Genomic DNA, 14,433 nt, shown 5'->3' with positions numbered 1-14,433 from the left:
CCCAATTTTATTGTCCAGTATGTAATATCTGCTACAAAGGTTTTTCTTTAATGAAATTCTATCTGATATCCTGCTAGGTATGAAGCTCTGACTACGAACAGACATACTTCATAGGCACTCCTTCCCCCTGGGCTTTCATGCATTCATGGCATTGGATGCATCGTTTGGCTCCTAAATGGATCATACAGTCTGCCTGGGCCAAAACATGGCATCTTGAAATAAGACAAGTAGTTCATGTGTTCATCTTCAAGTCACAAGTGCCTAAACTGTGAATTGTCCAATGTCACACATTTCATCAGCTAGGGAGACAGCGATAAGAGTCCACGGATTCCTTGGCACAGTTGCTGGTGTCATGACTATCCAGCTATTACCACTACTAATCTCTGTGCATTTAAGGCTTTGTTCCTGTCCCAATGCTCATTTTCGCCCCCTATATTCCCCTCACTCCACTGCCCACAGTACTCCTCAGCGTCTTGTATTGGTCACCTAAGGCATCACTATTAGTAACAAGATTTTCTTAATCTTTTTTCTCCCTTATGTAGAGGAAAGAGGAGACCCAACAAGGCAGTGCTGTGTTACCTGCATAGACCAAGTATTGTTGATGCAGCCTCTGAGGTCACGAGATTAGATTTGCAAAGAGACGTAAATCACCTTTTCCTCATCAGCTTGCTGAGGTGACACAGAAAAAACACTTTAGCGCATTGAGAAATGGAAACCTTCCTATGAAAGCTACATATTTCTCTGTGTAAGGTCTCGCCTCTTGTGAAACTCACGGAGTGACTGGTTTTCCCTCTCTTTCCTAGGATTGCAGGGATGATGTTGGCGGGGCACAGAATTGTGGAATGCTTGGTATTCTAGTGAAAACAGGTATGATTCTTCTTGATATGAAATGTTTACATATTGCTTCTGAAATTGGAATCATATAACTAATAAAAAAATGAATTATTCTCAGACTACATGGCACAGTACGGTTTGGCTAAAAAAACGTATATTAGAATCCATGTAGTGCCAGGTACCGACGATTTGTAATTTTTTTTTTTTTAAATATGTAAGAACAGATTTATACTAGACAATGTGTGCCCATACCTACTTATTTATTTAAACTTTTATGTACTTTGATTCGTTCTTTAAATTTTATTGTATTTTAAAGTCTTTTTCTCTTTCTTCTCTTTTAAAATCATAGATTTTATGTCTTATCTTCTTAAATATTTTTTTGTACTGTGCTTTTATGGTATATTGTTACCGAAAGAAAGCGGATGACGATGATGAAGAACAGATTTAAGTTTACTATGGCAGAACAGATGTATCGTGTGTGGCACACTGGGGACCTGTTTTCTGGGCCAATATTGGCCTTTATGAATTATGAATTATGACAGGTTTTAGAGAAAATACTGGAAAAAGGCCTAGAAAGAGAGTTTGTTTGGGGAAGTGTATGGAGGTCCACTCCCGAAAATGCAGCCCTGTGAGAAGCGTGAACAAAAGTCACTGCACAGAACCAATCCTAGTTTTTCAAAGCAGACCAGACATTCCTATGCACATAAACTTGATATCCGGCTATGCTTAAATGGCTGAAGTAAAGGCAAACTTACGAAAAGTAAGCCGAGTCAAACACTAGGCACTGCCACCTTCTAAGAATGGTACTGCTGTGCAGCAGACAGAATACTCTTACTGTCAGTATTTGTATAGTATACGATCAGCCATTGGCAAAGCATCACCATGTCATATGGCTCCCATGTTCCATCACAGATTGGAGTCTGAATCAGTTTGTGGAGATTGACTGCCACTAGACTGACTTTTGCATATCTTTATCTGGTGGGTGTGCCAACATTCAGGGGTTGTGAGTTAGAAAGGTGAGACCAGAGCGCTGGACAAGAATCAATGAACAAATCCTCTTGGTCAGTATTCAAGTCTTAGGCTTCTGTTGTTGGTGCCTTAATAGGAAATTCATTGCTTATAAAGGCTGTGTCGAATTATGTTCTGAGATCTGTTTTCCTGAAAGTATACCAAAATATTGATCTTTAAGATCTGTTGTCGTTTTAGGCATATACAAAACAAACCAAAATATCAATTAATTGTTTGCACCATTAGGAAATTATCATAACTCCGAATATGTGTCATTTTTAATTTTGGGGACCACCAAATTGTTTGCACTGTGTTCTCTGTAGCATCCTTTCTCAGGAAAAGCAATATTTGCATTTCTAATCAATGTTAAAGTTAAATCAAAACGTTTTCAAATTGATAAACTAGTATACTGCAAATCATAGGTTTGCTGTCATAGGATCTTATAAATGGATACTCAACTTTTCCTAACATTTCTAAAATTATTCCCCATAAGTAGTATGTCACTACATTAATGGAGCTCAGATCTGCACATTTCAAAAGGTAGACTTTTGAAGTCTTACTTGTACAGCATTAAAATGTAGAAATGTAATATTCAAGAAAGAGGTGCTGCCTTTTCTTACCTGCTCAGAATGTAAACTTTCCTAGCTATCGTAACAATTCTATTAAGGACATGGAGGCGAGAAATAGGCTTTATCTTTTCTCACTTTTATTTAACCAGCAGCCATTAAACAAGCAATTGCCCGACCACAAAAAACTCAATTTCCCATCAAGTTCTGGGAAATAAGTCAAGACCTTTCGACCAATCAACGATCAGCCTGTCCCTCAAGAACCTGTGCAGCCATCCATCCATCCTTCCTCTTTCTTCCTGCGACCTTCAGCTGTATGAAATATTCTCAGTCCTGTTTTGAGGAATCTGTCCCTGAGAGAACACAGAGCACATGCATAAGTGAGCAGGTCTCTCCCCGGGATAACAACTCAATCATCACGTAAAATGGAAACATCAAGATATGTACACATTCAAATTTTAGTCACAGCCACAACAAGGGAAACATTTGCAAGTAATGTCATCAATACCATAAATCCATTTTACCAAACAAGTATAACATAGCCATGCCCAGCTCTTACGTCGGGTGGGAAGACTCCCAGTCTCCTATGTAAGCTAATTCTCGCCTCCGTGTCCTTAATAGAATTGAAACTTTGCATTACAATAGATAGGAAAGTTTGCATTCTATGTCAGGACCAGAGGCGAGGAGTAGGCTAGTTTAAAGCTGCCCCACTACCAAAGAAGCCATATTCTGGACTGGTTTGAAATAAAATGTCTTTCAAATGGAGTCTGATGACCATTCTGCTGCATTGAGGACATCCTCCAGTCGAGCACCAGAGGAAGGAGCTTTGGATTCCATTGTTCCTCTCACGGAATGTGCTTCAAAAACTGAACTGTCGATGTCAGCCTCCCGCATGGCCCATTTAAGCCACCTAGCAATCGTAGAGGACAAAACAGTTTTATGGGGTTTTGTCAGGGCAATAAGCAATTGCCATTCTCCATGTGGACGAAGTTCGTCCGTCATTCTGTCATATGCCCTTATCACTCTGACCACACTTCGTTTTGGGGCATCTGGAAACTTTGGATAAGAAATCTTCCTGGAATTACATTTAGTCCGTCTATAAATGTGGGAAGTCACGCCTCCTGGAGTGAATATTCTACCTGTTATATCCAGTGCCCTGACGTCCGATACTCTGCAACAGGAAACAAGACACAGCAAGGTTGCCAGATATCTGTTTTCTGGATAAGTATTTATTGGAAGGCCAAGATTGAAATAACCGCAAAACTTTATTGATGTCCATAAGGAGGAGTAACAGGGTTGAGGAGGGAGAGATAAACCTGATGCATCTCAAAAGTTTGCAGATTAAAGGGTGCTCTCCTATGGGATTGCCCTCAACCAGAAAATGTCCCGCGGATATGGCGGAATGGATAGTATTAATGGATCTATAGGCCAATCCCTCCGAGGCTAAAGAAGCCAGGAAATTCAGGATATGGACAACTTCTGCCTCCATGGGCTCAATTTGCCTTGTGAAACAGCAACTCATCCAACAAGCGGAAATATCATCTAATCGTTCCGTCCAACTAGGCTTTGGAAAGTAATGAGGCAGCCTCTCTTGAAATGCCCTAGACTTTCCATCTTTCCCGGTAATCCTCCAGATCATGAGGTGCCGAGACGACCCACCCCCCCCCCTGAGATGAGGGGATGAGGGTTCCCTGTTGGATCAAGGAGGAAATCTGGGAGAAGGGGTAGATGGATTGAAAAATCCCAAGAAAGTTTCTTTATAACTGGAACCAGTCTTGAGATCTCCAAATCGGTGTTACCATCACAAGAACCGCCCTTGTCTCCGAAGGTGGGCAGACACCCTCATGATCATGGCAAAGGGGGGAAATGCATACCCCTGTTCCTGGGAACAGTCTTGGACGGATGTATCCATTGCTGCCTTTCCGGGATCCGGCCTTCAGCTGTAGTACCTGTCCATCTGATGGTCCAGCTGGGAGGCAAAGAGGTCTGTGGAGAAAGAGCTCCATCTGTCCTGGATTACCTCCAAAAACCTGTTTATGAAGTTTCCAAAGACTTGGGTCGTGCCAGTCTGCCACCTGATTGGACCTTCCTAGTATATGTTCCACTGACACTGATATCTGGTTGTCGAGGCAATAGGCCCAGAAAGTTCTCAACATATCAGACAGTGATTTCGAGAGGGTGCCCCTAAGGTGATTGATGTAGTGGACTGCCACCACGTTGTCCATCTTCAAGAGGATGCAGCATTGTGACCTATCCTTTGTCCAGCACTTTACTGCGAAGGACCTCGCCATTAACTCCAGGCAGTTGATATGGAGAGATTGCTCTTCGGAAGACCATTCTCAACCTGTGGTGGATTCCCTGCAGCGGGTTCCCCAGCCAGAATCTCTGGCATTGGATTCTATCACCAGATCAGGTTGAGAACCGAAGATGGAGCGCCCATTCCAGGCCTCCATGTGGGAGATCTACTATTGCAGCTTCTTTCTGGCCTCCACTGAAAGGGAGATGGATTGGGAATAAGTGAGGCCTCTTGCAAGTGAGATATCTTTAGCTGCTGAAAGGCCCTGTAATGAAGGGGGCCCAGGAAAATTGGCTGTATAGAGGAGGAAAGAAGTCCCACAATGCGGATGAGCTGGCACAGGGAGATTGTTTCTTTGACCAGAATCTGCCTGAGTTTGTGGTGAATCTTGGAAAGCTTCAGAGAAGGAAGACTCAAGGTGGCCTTGACTGAATCCACCACGGTACCCAGGAATTGTAGAGATTGTGAGGGAATCATAGACGATTTCACCTCGTTGATGATAAAGTCGAGACATTACAATAAATGAATGGCCGATCAAAGCTGAGCAGATAGACATTGAGGAAACTGGTCCATTAGAATGAGGTCATCCAGGTAGATGATATGTCTGAAACCTCGGGCCCTGAGGCACTCCATCACCAGCTTTAAGAGCTTGGTGAAACACTAACGGGCCGAAGGGGATGGAGGCAAACTGGAATATCTGGGGTCGCCACTGAAATTGAAGGAAACGATGATGTGGTGGAAAGATAGGGATGGTAAGATAAGCGTCCTTCAGGTCGAGACACACCAGTCAGTCGTTTAACTGCAAGAGATCTCGCAGAAGATGGATACCCTCCATCTTAAAGGGATGGAAGACAATCCACTCATTGAATTCCCTCAATTTGATAATGGGGCGTTGCCCCCCGTCCCTCTTCTCCACTAGGAAGAGATTGCTGAGGAATCCTGAAGGGTGTAGTTGATACTGGACCACCGCCATTTGTCTAAAAGTTGGGAGACTTCTGCATCCACTAATTTCAACTGGGCAGGGGAGAAAACTAAAGGCTGCGGTCTCTGGGTTTGAGACGCAGAGCCGTAAAACTCTATGTGGAACCTCTTCACTGTCTCCAGGCATCTGACATAAGTTTTTGCCAGTTGTGAGAGAATTGCGCCAACCTGCCTCCCAGGCGACACCCCAGACATGGAAGCACACTCACCTTGGGGGGAACTGAAGGAGTTGTTGCCCCTGCAGATACTTCAGGAGCCACATTGCCTGGGGTAGTGTTGTGTGGGCTAGAAGGTGCCAAAGTGGGATGTGTGCTACCACTGTTTCCTGTCTGATGTCAGACCCTCTGGAGGCGTTCTAGGGTGGGCAGCCAGTCGAACTCCCCCTTCCACAACCGGCATATGCAAAAATACGGGGCATGAACATTTTCTTGATTTGATGTCTGGGCCTTATCCAAAGAGGTAAACGTGTTTTCCAACGTCCCCAGTTTGCGGATAAAGGGGTCTCCCTGCGCTACTGGGCCTGCCTCACAGGTTGCCAATTCCCTTAACTTTGGATCCACTTTTATTAGCAGATACCTGTGGCTTTTGGTAGAAATCGCGCAGTTAGCGATGCACAGAAAAATGATGGCACGTTGGGCCCAGCCCAACAGCGTCTCAGTGGAGATCAGGGACCCAGTGGATTTGGCATCCTCCGCCATGTCTAGGATCTTCACTATGGGACCTACTACGTCCAGTAGCTTGTCCTGGCAGGAGAGCCAGGACTGATCAATCCCTTTCTTGGAATCTTTCGCAAATTTAGCCAGGAATGTGGCCATCCAGGCATCAGTCTTGGGAGTGAGCACCACCTTGCCTTCAAGAGAGGGTGACGCAGGCTCTCCACCTAAAGGCAGTTACTTTCTTCTTTATCTAGGGGCTTGTGTAGGTGCCCTGCCACATGGGATGCCACTTTAGGAGCTGGGGCCCATTCCGCCAAGCATGGATTGATTAGATCCTCAGGGTCCAGCATATCAGTGTCATTAGGAGGTGTAGCCTCTGCCTTGGCCATTTCCTGTGGAGGGTCAGCAGTGACCGATAAGCGCCAGGGTCTTGTGGGCTCGTTGTCGCCATCAAAGTTTGAGGAGAGTTGTCCCCATCTAGGGGGTCAGGGTGGGGAGGGGAGAGACCTTTTGGGGGACTCGGCATAGGGTAAGTGGGTGGAGGGCTGGGAGTCCATAAACACCTTTTTTAGGCGGGCAAACGCCTCTAGATCAATGCTGTTTTCCCTTGCGCACTTCCATTAAGGCTCTGGGACCTGAGAGGGTTGCCCTGGAGGTAGAAGGCCTGAGGGCCCAGGTTGGTCTTCCCTTAAATCGAGGGGTTGTGAGCACTGGGATGCCATCTGATTCACTTTTCTTTCCAGAGGGCAACCAGTTGCGTCACCATTTTAAAAATGGAAGCGTCCATGATGTGGCAGAAATTCTCATCTGTGAAGAGGTAGGTGATTTGATCCTCCTCCAGGATTTCCCTGAAGGTTCCCCAAATTCTTGATGATCAGCCATATTCCACCCAGGAAAAGGTAGGTAGGCCAGATAAAATTTGCACATTTGTAAACGGAAGAGGGCATTTAGGGCTGGAGTGTAACCCAGAAGCGTATGTGGTGCCAGGGGCAGCAGTATGTGGTATTTAGGACGTAAGTCAAACTCCCTGATTATTAATAGGGAAGCAGAGACAACGTCAAACGTTGCAAATCACCTGGGCCACGTCCCTTTCTTTTGAACTTTTGCCCACTGGGTGAGTACCTTCCCCTTATGGGTGTCAGGCTCCAGGCAGACTCTGATTGGAAACACAAATTTGCACTTCAAGTAAATAGACAGCTCCCTCCACGTGTTAATGGAGGAGTGCGGCAAACCTTCCCCATAAACTTTGCGGCCCGGCCTGACGCTTGTGATCAGTTTCACTCACACTCGAAACTGGCACGCTGGCAGCTGGGGGTATGATGCACCAAATGTGGAATTCCAGGAATGCGCGGAGCCCTCTGGTGGTCGGAAGACCGCCTCGCGATCAGAGCCGGGAGCAAATGGACAGAACAAGGCAGCAGCGAAGGAGCGAAAACCGTTCCTGTGGCCGTGGGCAATGAACAAACCAACAGAAAACCACAAATTAGTGAAATTACACCAATGCAGAACAATCGAAAAAGGGAAATGAAATGGGCACTTATCTCTTGCTGCTGGAGCAATGAAGAAAGACGAAGGACGGGTGGCTCCACGAATTCTTGAGGAACGCGCTGATCGTTGATTAGTGTAGCTGTCTCGACTTTTTATTTTATGACAGAAAGTCTTTATTTTATTAAAGACACGGAGGCGAGTATTATGCTTCTCAGTCTTGCTTTATTACAATGAGCAGCAGTCAAGGAACAACTACAACTCCCATGAGGCAAAGGGAACCAGAGCCAATGGGAAGCAAAAACGTATCGAGTAAGAACCAATGAGAACAGAGGACTTAATATAAACACTATGCTTGACTGCGACCAGCCCTATTTCTTGCTGCAAGAAGGCTAGTCAGTGTGAGTAAACAGAGGAAAAATTGCGAAAACAATAGAAACTGACAATACTAAAGAACAGAGTTCTTGAAAAAAGTCCATCCAGTACTGGAAGCGTTGGGAGATCCAAGGCGCAGAATGAGGATGAAGTTGACAACGAGTAGGATGGAAGGACGAAGATGAAGTTGCTGATGATATTGCTTGGCGTTCAGGTTGAGTTCTGTGGTTGATTAGACGATACTGTGGGGAGGGAAAAATAGTCGAGAATAAACAAATGTTAGAGAGACTGTGAGGAGGGATAATACTCGCCTCCGTGTCTTTAATAAAATTAAGACTTTCCGTCATAAAATACTAGGAAAATCTACATTTTATGGCAAGACCAGAGGCTCCTATTATGCTTGTTTAAAGCATGTTAATAATAACAGAAGTTGCTGTATGAACTGGTTTACAATAGAAAGTTCTAAAGACATTGTCATTAGACCAATCAGCCGATCTCAGAATGTCCTCTAGTCTGGAACCCACCCAAAAGGCTTTGGAAGCAATAGCACATCTGGAGGAGTGAGCACCGAAAACTGAGGTGTCGATACCCGGTAGGGACATGACCCAACAAACCCATCTTGCTAGGGTAGCTGAGGAAACTGGCTTGTGAGGTTTGCAAAAAGAAATAAGGAGCTGGGAACATGAGGACGTTCTGAGATTGGCTGTACGATCTTCATACACTTTAAGGCATTGACCTACACATAATTTAGGCTGATTGGGGAAATAAGTTTAAAGCACTGAGCGTATATTAGTTTTGGTGCGTCTATTGATGGAGAATACAACACCTGTAGGGGAGAATTGCCGAGATGAAATATCTAAAGCTTTCACATCCGATACTCGTTTAATAGAAACCAGACAGAGTAACATGGTAAGTTTAGCGGAAAGCATTTTTAAGGACAAATCGGCATTATCCTGCCAGGAAAGAAACAGGTTTAAAACAACATTAACATCCCAAAGTTTTGAATACTTGGGTAAAGGAGGGAAAGAAAACTTTACTCCCTTGAGTAGACAACAGAGTAGAGGATGTTCTCCGATAGGCTTTCCGTTGCTGTAGGCGTGCTGTAGGGAAATAGCTGATCTATACAACTTGATTGTTCTGTAAGACTTACCTGCGCTAGCTTGGGCAGCCAGGAAGTTAATTATATCAATTATATCGGCTGACAAGGGATCGAGGTCTCATTGCCACACACCAGCTTGTCCAAAGAGACCAGGCGGAACAGTAGGCTTTCCTGGTGCCGGGGGCCCAGGCTTTATTAATGAAGTCTGAAGCTTCTGCCAAAATAGGAATGGAAGATTGGGAAGACCCGATACCTTCCAGGCTGAAAGTGTGAGAGTGTTGAGGATAAGGGGATGTGGATAACCTAGGGAATTCCGCAGAAGGGACGGAAAGGTCGGGAGAAGGACCGGAAAGTCCATTGTGAGTTTGAGGAGGGGAGGGAACCACACTTGGGTTTGCCAAAAAGGGGCAACAATTACTAGCGTTGCTTTCTGGCATCTGACTTCGGCGAGTACTCTGGTAATCATTATGAATGGAAGAAACGTGTAATTGAGCGAAGAAGACCAATCCTGGAGAAAGGCGTCAGAGGCTAGAGCTGAAGGATCCGGACGCCAACTGAAGAACAGTGGAAGCTGTGTGTTGAGACGAGAGGCAAACAGATCTATCTTGAAGGAGCCCCATTTGTGAAGAAGAGATTGGAAAACCGAGGGATGGAGTTTCCAATCGCTGGAGTCTTTTAGGAAGCGAGAATGGTAATCCGCAATCTCGTTGAAGGAACCTGGTAGGTATTCTGCGGAGAGAGAGATTTTGTTGTGGAGACAATATTCGCAAAGGCTTTTTGCTAGGTCTGCTAGAGGTTTTGATCTGGTGCCCCCTAAATGGTTTATGTAGCGGACAGCCGAGACATTGTCCATACGGAGGAGGATGGTACTTTGAACTCTGTTTTTTGCGAGGCTTTTGATTGCAAAGGAGCCCGCAAGCATCTCTAAATAATTGATATGCAATTTGGACTCCTCTAAAGACCAGGAACCTCCAGTCGAGATTGAGCCACAGCGGGCACCCCAGCCCGTCAGGCTTGCATCTGATTCTAACACAAGATCTGGGGCTGATGCAAATATAGTTTTGCTGTTCCAGGCATCTAAATGGTCTATCCACCATTGAAGCCCTGAACTGGACTCCTGGTCCAAAGAAATTGTCTCCGAGTATGAAAGCCCTCTTCGGAGATGACAGATGTTTAGTCTTTGAAGAGCCCGGTAGTGGAGAGGACCGGGAAAAATGACCTGAATTGAAGAAGCGAGAAGGCCTACGATTCTGGCTAGGGATCTGAGAGAAATCTGGGAACTCTGTAGGACCTTCAGAATTTCTGATTTGATGGATTTTACTTTTTGTTGAGGGAGATATAGCGTAGCGGAAGAGGAATCGATTATGAACCCCAGGAACTCTATTTTCTGGGAAGGGGTTGTGATGGATTTTTCTTTGTTGATCAGGAAACCTAAATGAGAGAGAAGGGAGCATGTGGGCTGGAGATGGGATTGAAGGGAGGAGCGGTTCTGATGCATTAGAAGGATGTCGTTGAGATAGAATAGTAATCTGATGCCCAAGGATCTGAGGTGGGCTGTCACTGGCTTCATTATTTTTGTGAAGCACCAAGGTGCTGATGAAAGGCCGAATGGAAGGGACGAAAATTGGTAGGTTTGGTTCTTCCACTGAAATTGAAGATACTTCCTGTGGTTCACGTGGATCGGGACAGATAGGTACGCGTCCTGAAGATCTAGACGAACCATATAGTCGTAAGGAAGGAGAATATCTTGAAGGTGGACGATAGTTTCCATCTTGAAATGTCTGTACACGACAAAGCAATAAAAATCTCTGAGATTGATAACCGGTCTTAACTTCTTGTTCTTTTTCTGGACTAAGAAGAGAGTGCTTAGAAAGCCTGAAGGGTCCGGACGGGCAACTTGTATGGCTGGTTTGGAAAGAAGAGACTGAATCTCTTGCGAGATAAGAGAGGACATCTCTAGAGAAAAAAGAAGTGGCGGGGGAGGGGACTTTAGGTGAGGGATTGAGTAACGTTCTATTGAATAGCCTTGAATTGTGTTGTGAACCCATGATCGTTTGAGATTGTGTGCCATTTTGATGCAAACAGGCGAAGACGACCTCCTATAGGAGGAAGGCCAGAATTGTGGCTTACCTTGTTGGAAGTTATGTCTGGTACTGCGTTGTCCACGGCCGTGATAGCCTCTGCCATGCTGGGGGTAGAACTGGGGTTTGTATGCTGGTGGTTCGTAGGCGGATTTGAAGGAGCCTCTGGATCCTTGAGATCGAAAGGAACGGCTGGTAAAGTGGCTCCTGCCTGTACCGGCCTTTGCAAAAACCCGCTGATTAAATACCTTCTTGATGGATTGTTGAGCCTTATCTATTGAGGCAAATGTAGAAACAAATATTCCCAAGTCTTTGATGAACGACTCACCAAAAAGGAGTCTGTCTGCTTTAATGCCTGGGTCAATAGAGGCTAGGTTAGCTAATTTTGGATCAAGTTTTAGCAAACGGCCTTTCCTTCTCTCATGTGTTTGCGTTGCCTAAGAGGTAGAAAGCTCTCTGGATCCATAATGAGAGCTCAGAAGGGTCAATGTCAGAATTGTCCATTTTAGCTGTTTCTGCCATATCGAAAATACGGGCCAACGGCCCCACCAAGTCCAAGAGTTTGTCATGGCAGTTCGACCAGGCCTTGTCTACTCCCTTACGGGGGTCTTTGCCAAACTTCGAAAAGAAAGTAAGGAGGGGTTGATCAATAGAGGGAGTGGATGTAATGTTGGAGGAAAGCGATGGTCTGGGGCATTCAGATCTCAATTTCGCTCTAGTCGACTTATCTAGTGGTAGTCTCAAACGGGAAGCTTTACAATCACCTACGTGGGAGGAGGGAAGCTAATCAGTAGAGTTGGGATGGTGAAGGAGGGATGGATCAAACATGGGATTGCCCTCTGAATCTAGGATTAATTTGGCTGCGAAAGGACTGTAACTGTCAAATTTTGTTTTTTGGGGGGGAGGGGAGGACTGGGAGAAGGATCCCCACATATCTGGATCGTCGTCCAGGTCATCCATGTCACTTATATCCTCATCGGTGTCTGAAATGTGGGATATTACGATTTTCTTTGGCGCGCTGGAAATATGTTTGGTTTTGGCAGAACATTTTTGATGTGAGGTGCTTAATTTCCCCTCCTTTGAAGGAGGCCTGGGAGGAGACTCGTCCTCAATCTGGGGTGAAGAGACTTCACCAGTCAGTGCAGCGCCATCAGGGGTGACATCAAATTGGGCTTTCTGGGCAGTTAAATCCTTAGTTTTACGTTTTCTGCTTTCCCCCGCAGAAGGGGCCAATAAGGATTTTGAGACCATATTTTTTTACAGAAGACTCCAGGTTTCTGGTCATTTTGCCCATAGAAACTGAAATGGCCTTTGCTACTGCCTCATTAATAAGATTCCCAAAATCTTGACTGAATGTATCATCCTGATTGTTAGAGAGTTGTGGGAAATTATCGTTATTCATTTTGAGTAAGAAAAAGCAGTTCAGTGAGGAAAGGGTTAAGAAAAATGCTGGCTCGAAGAGAAAGGAGAAAACATGTCCAACGGAGCGTTACCAGGACAAAAATAGGCGGAGAAAACGTCGTCCGGATGAATCGGAGGAGGAGCAGCAGTCAAAACTGGTTAGGAGCAGAGAGGCTCGTCTCTGAGGCCGTTGTCGAAGCTGCAAGCTGAGAGAAGAACTCGCGCATCGACAACGAACCGGCAACGGTCGTTAGAAACAAAACAAGTGAGGAAAAGCTGCACGAGCACTCGCGTGCTGTGAGAAGAGGCGTCGGAGGGGCGCCGGTGGATTGAAATGTGTTGAAGCAGCGACAAAATGAAACGGGCACGTTAACAAAGACAATAAAGAAATTACTTTGCATAAGGAAAACACAGTAAACAGGGAATCACAATATTTAAAAATAAGCGATATAAAGAGAAAAATGAACACTTATCCTTGACTGCGAGCAGCAAGAAAGAGGGCTGGTCGCAGTCAAGCATAGTGTTTATATAAGTCCTCTGTTCTCATTGGTTCTTACTCCAATACATTTTTGCTTCCCATTGGCTCTGGTTCCCTTTGCCTCATGGGAATTGTAGTTGTTTCGTGACTGCTGCTCATTGTAATAAAGCAAGACTGAGAAGCATAATAGGAACCTCCGGTCTTGCCATAAAATTGATTTTTTTGTGGTTGGGCAATTGCTTGTTTAATGGCTGCTGCTTAATGAAAAGTGAGAAAATATGAAGCGTAATCCTCTCCTCTGGTCCAGACTTAAAATCCATGTGTCCTGAAGATTCAATGTTGATTTTTTTGTTTTTTCACTCCGTTAATATCCATCTAAATTATTTTGGTTGCACATTCTATTTTACAGAACTTGTGTATTTCAATATGTAGCTAATGGTTTTCCTCGCTTTTGTTGCAGGGAAATATCGAGAGGGTGATGAAGATAAAATTGATCCAGCTCCCTATTTAGTATGTGACAGTTTCCCAAAGGCTGTGGACCATATACTAGAACAGCTGCAGTAAAAAGGGGACCATAATTAAAACATGAGAAACCTGGACTTGTCTTACAATTGTGCCACCTATGTGGATCTCACACACCTACACCAATAGAAATAGATCAGCCCATTCTAGAAAGGGACATTTTGCTTAAATAATTTTCTGCCTTCTTCTCCGTCAATGCTGTGACTGACTAATGCATTTATATATTGTGTTCTGCATACAAAAACTTTGAGGCTGTTAATTGAAGGTTTACCACTTGGTGCATACTGGCAACATGGAACATACCAACTTAGAAAAGCTTACTAATTTATTACCGAGTATGTTATCAGCTGAAGTCTTCCACTGATGTTGTTTCCCAGAATGGAGATCAGGTTGAATTTATTTTCTTTTAGTGTGGTATTGTTATTTATAATGTGCTATCTTTGCATGCAAAATCCATTCAAATTATGGTTGATAGAATCAGCAATTGTTCAAGAGAACTTTCAAAAACGTTCGATCCAACCAAATAAATATCACAACATATGTGAAAGCATAGTAAAATCTCATAATTTTAAAACAGAGGATTTGTATTCCAGTATATCAGTATATCACACTAGACCCTGTTCAAGCACAGTGTTTTGAAAGCTAATAACT

At 44.5% G+C, this 14,433-nt stretch overlaps 1 protein-coding gene across 7 annotated transcripts in view; it reads left to right on the top strand.

Annotated features, from left to right (window-relative positions):
* HDHD2 (haloacid dehalogenase like hydrolase domain containing 2) overlaps nt 1–14,332 on the top strand; it is a 287,707-nt gene extending 273,375 nt beyond the window's left edge. For all 7 annotated transcript variants that reach the window (XM_069218983.1, XM_069218904.1, XM_069218980.1 and 4 more), the window contains 2 exons: nt 804–867; nt 13,721–14,332. In XM_069218983.1, the coding sequence (XP_069075084.1) occupies nt 804–867; nt 13,721–13,824 (168 nt within the window). In that variant the 3' untranslated portion in view covers nt 13,825–14,332. The remainder of the gene's footprint in view (nt 1–803; nt 868–13,720) is intronic.
* Nucleotides 14,333–14,433: the final 101 nt, after the last annotated feature.

This window comes from Pleurodeles waltl, chromosome 1_1 (genome assembly GCF_031143425.1).
Source record: "Pleurodeles waltl isolate 20211129_DDA chromosome 1_1, aPleWal1.hap1.20221129, whole genome shotgun sequence".
NCBI classification, from domain to species: domain Eukaryota; kingdom Metazoa; phylum Chordata; class Amphibia; order Caudata; family Salamandridae; genus Pleurodeles; species Pleurodeles waltl.
Note: the sequence above shows the minus strand (reverse complement) of the source record. Positions and strands in the feature narration are given on the sequence as shown.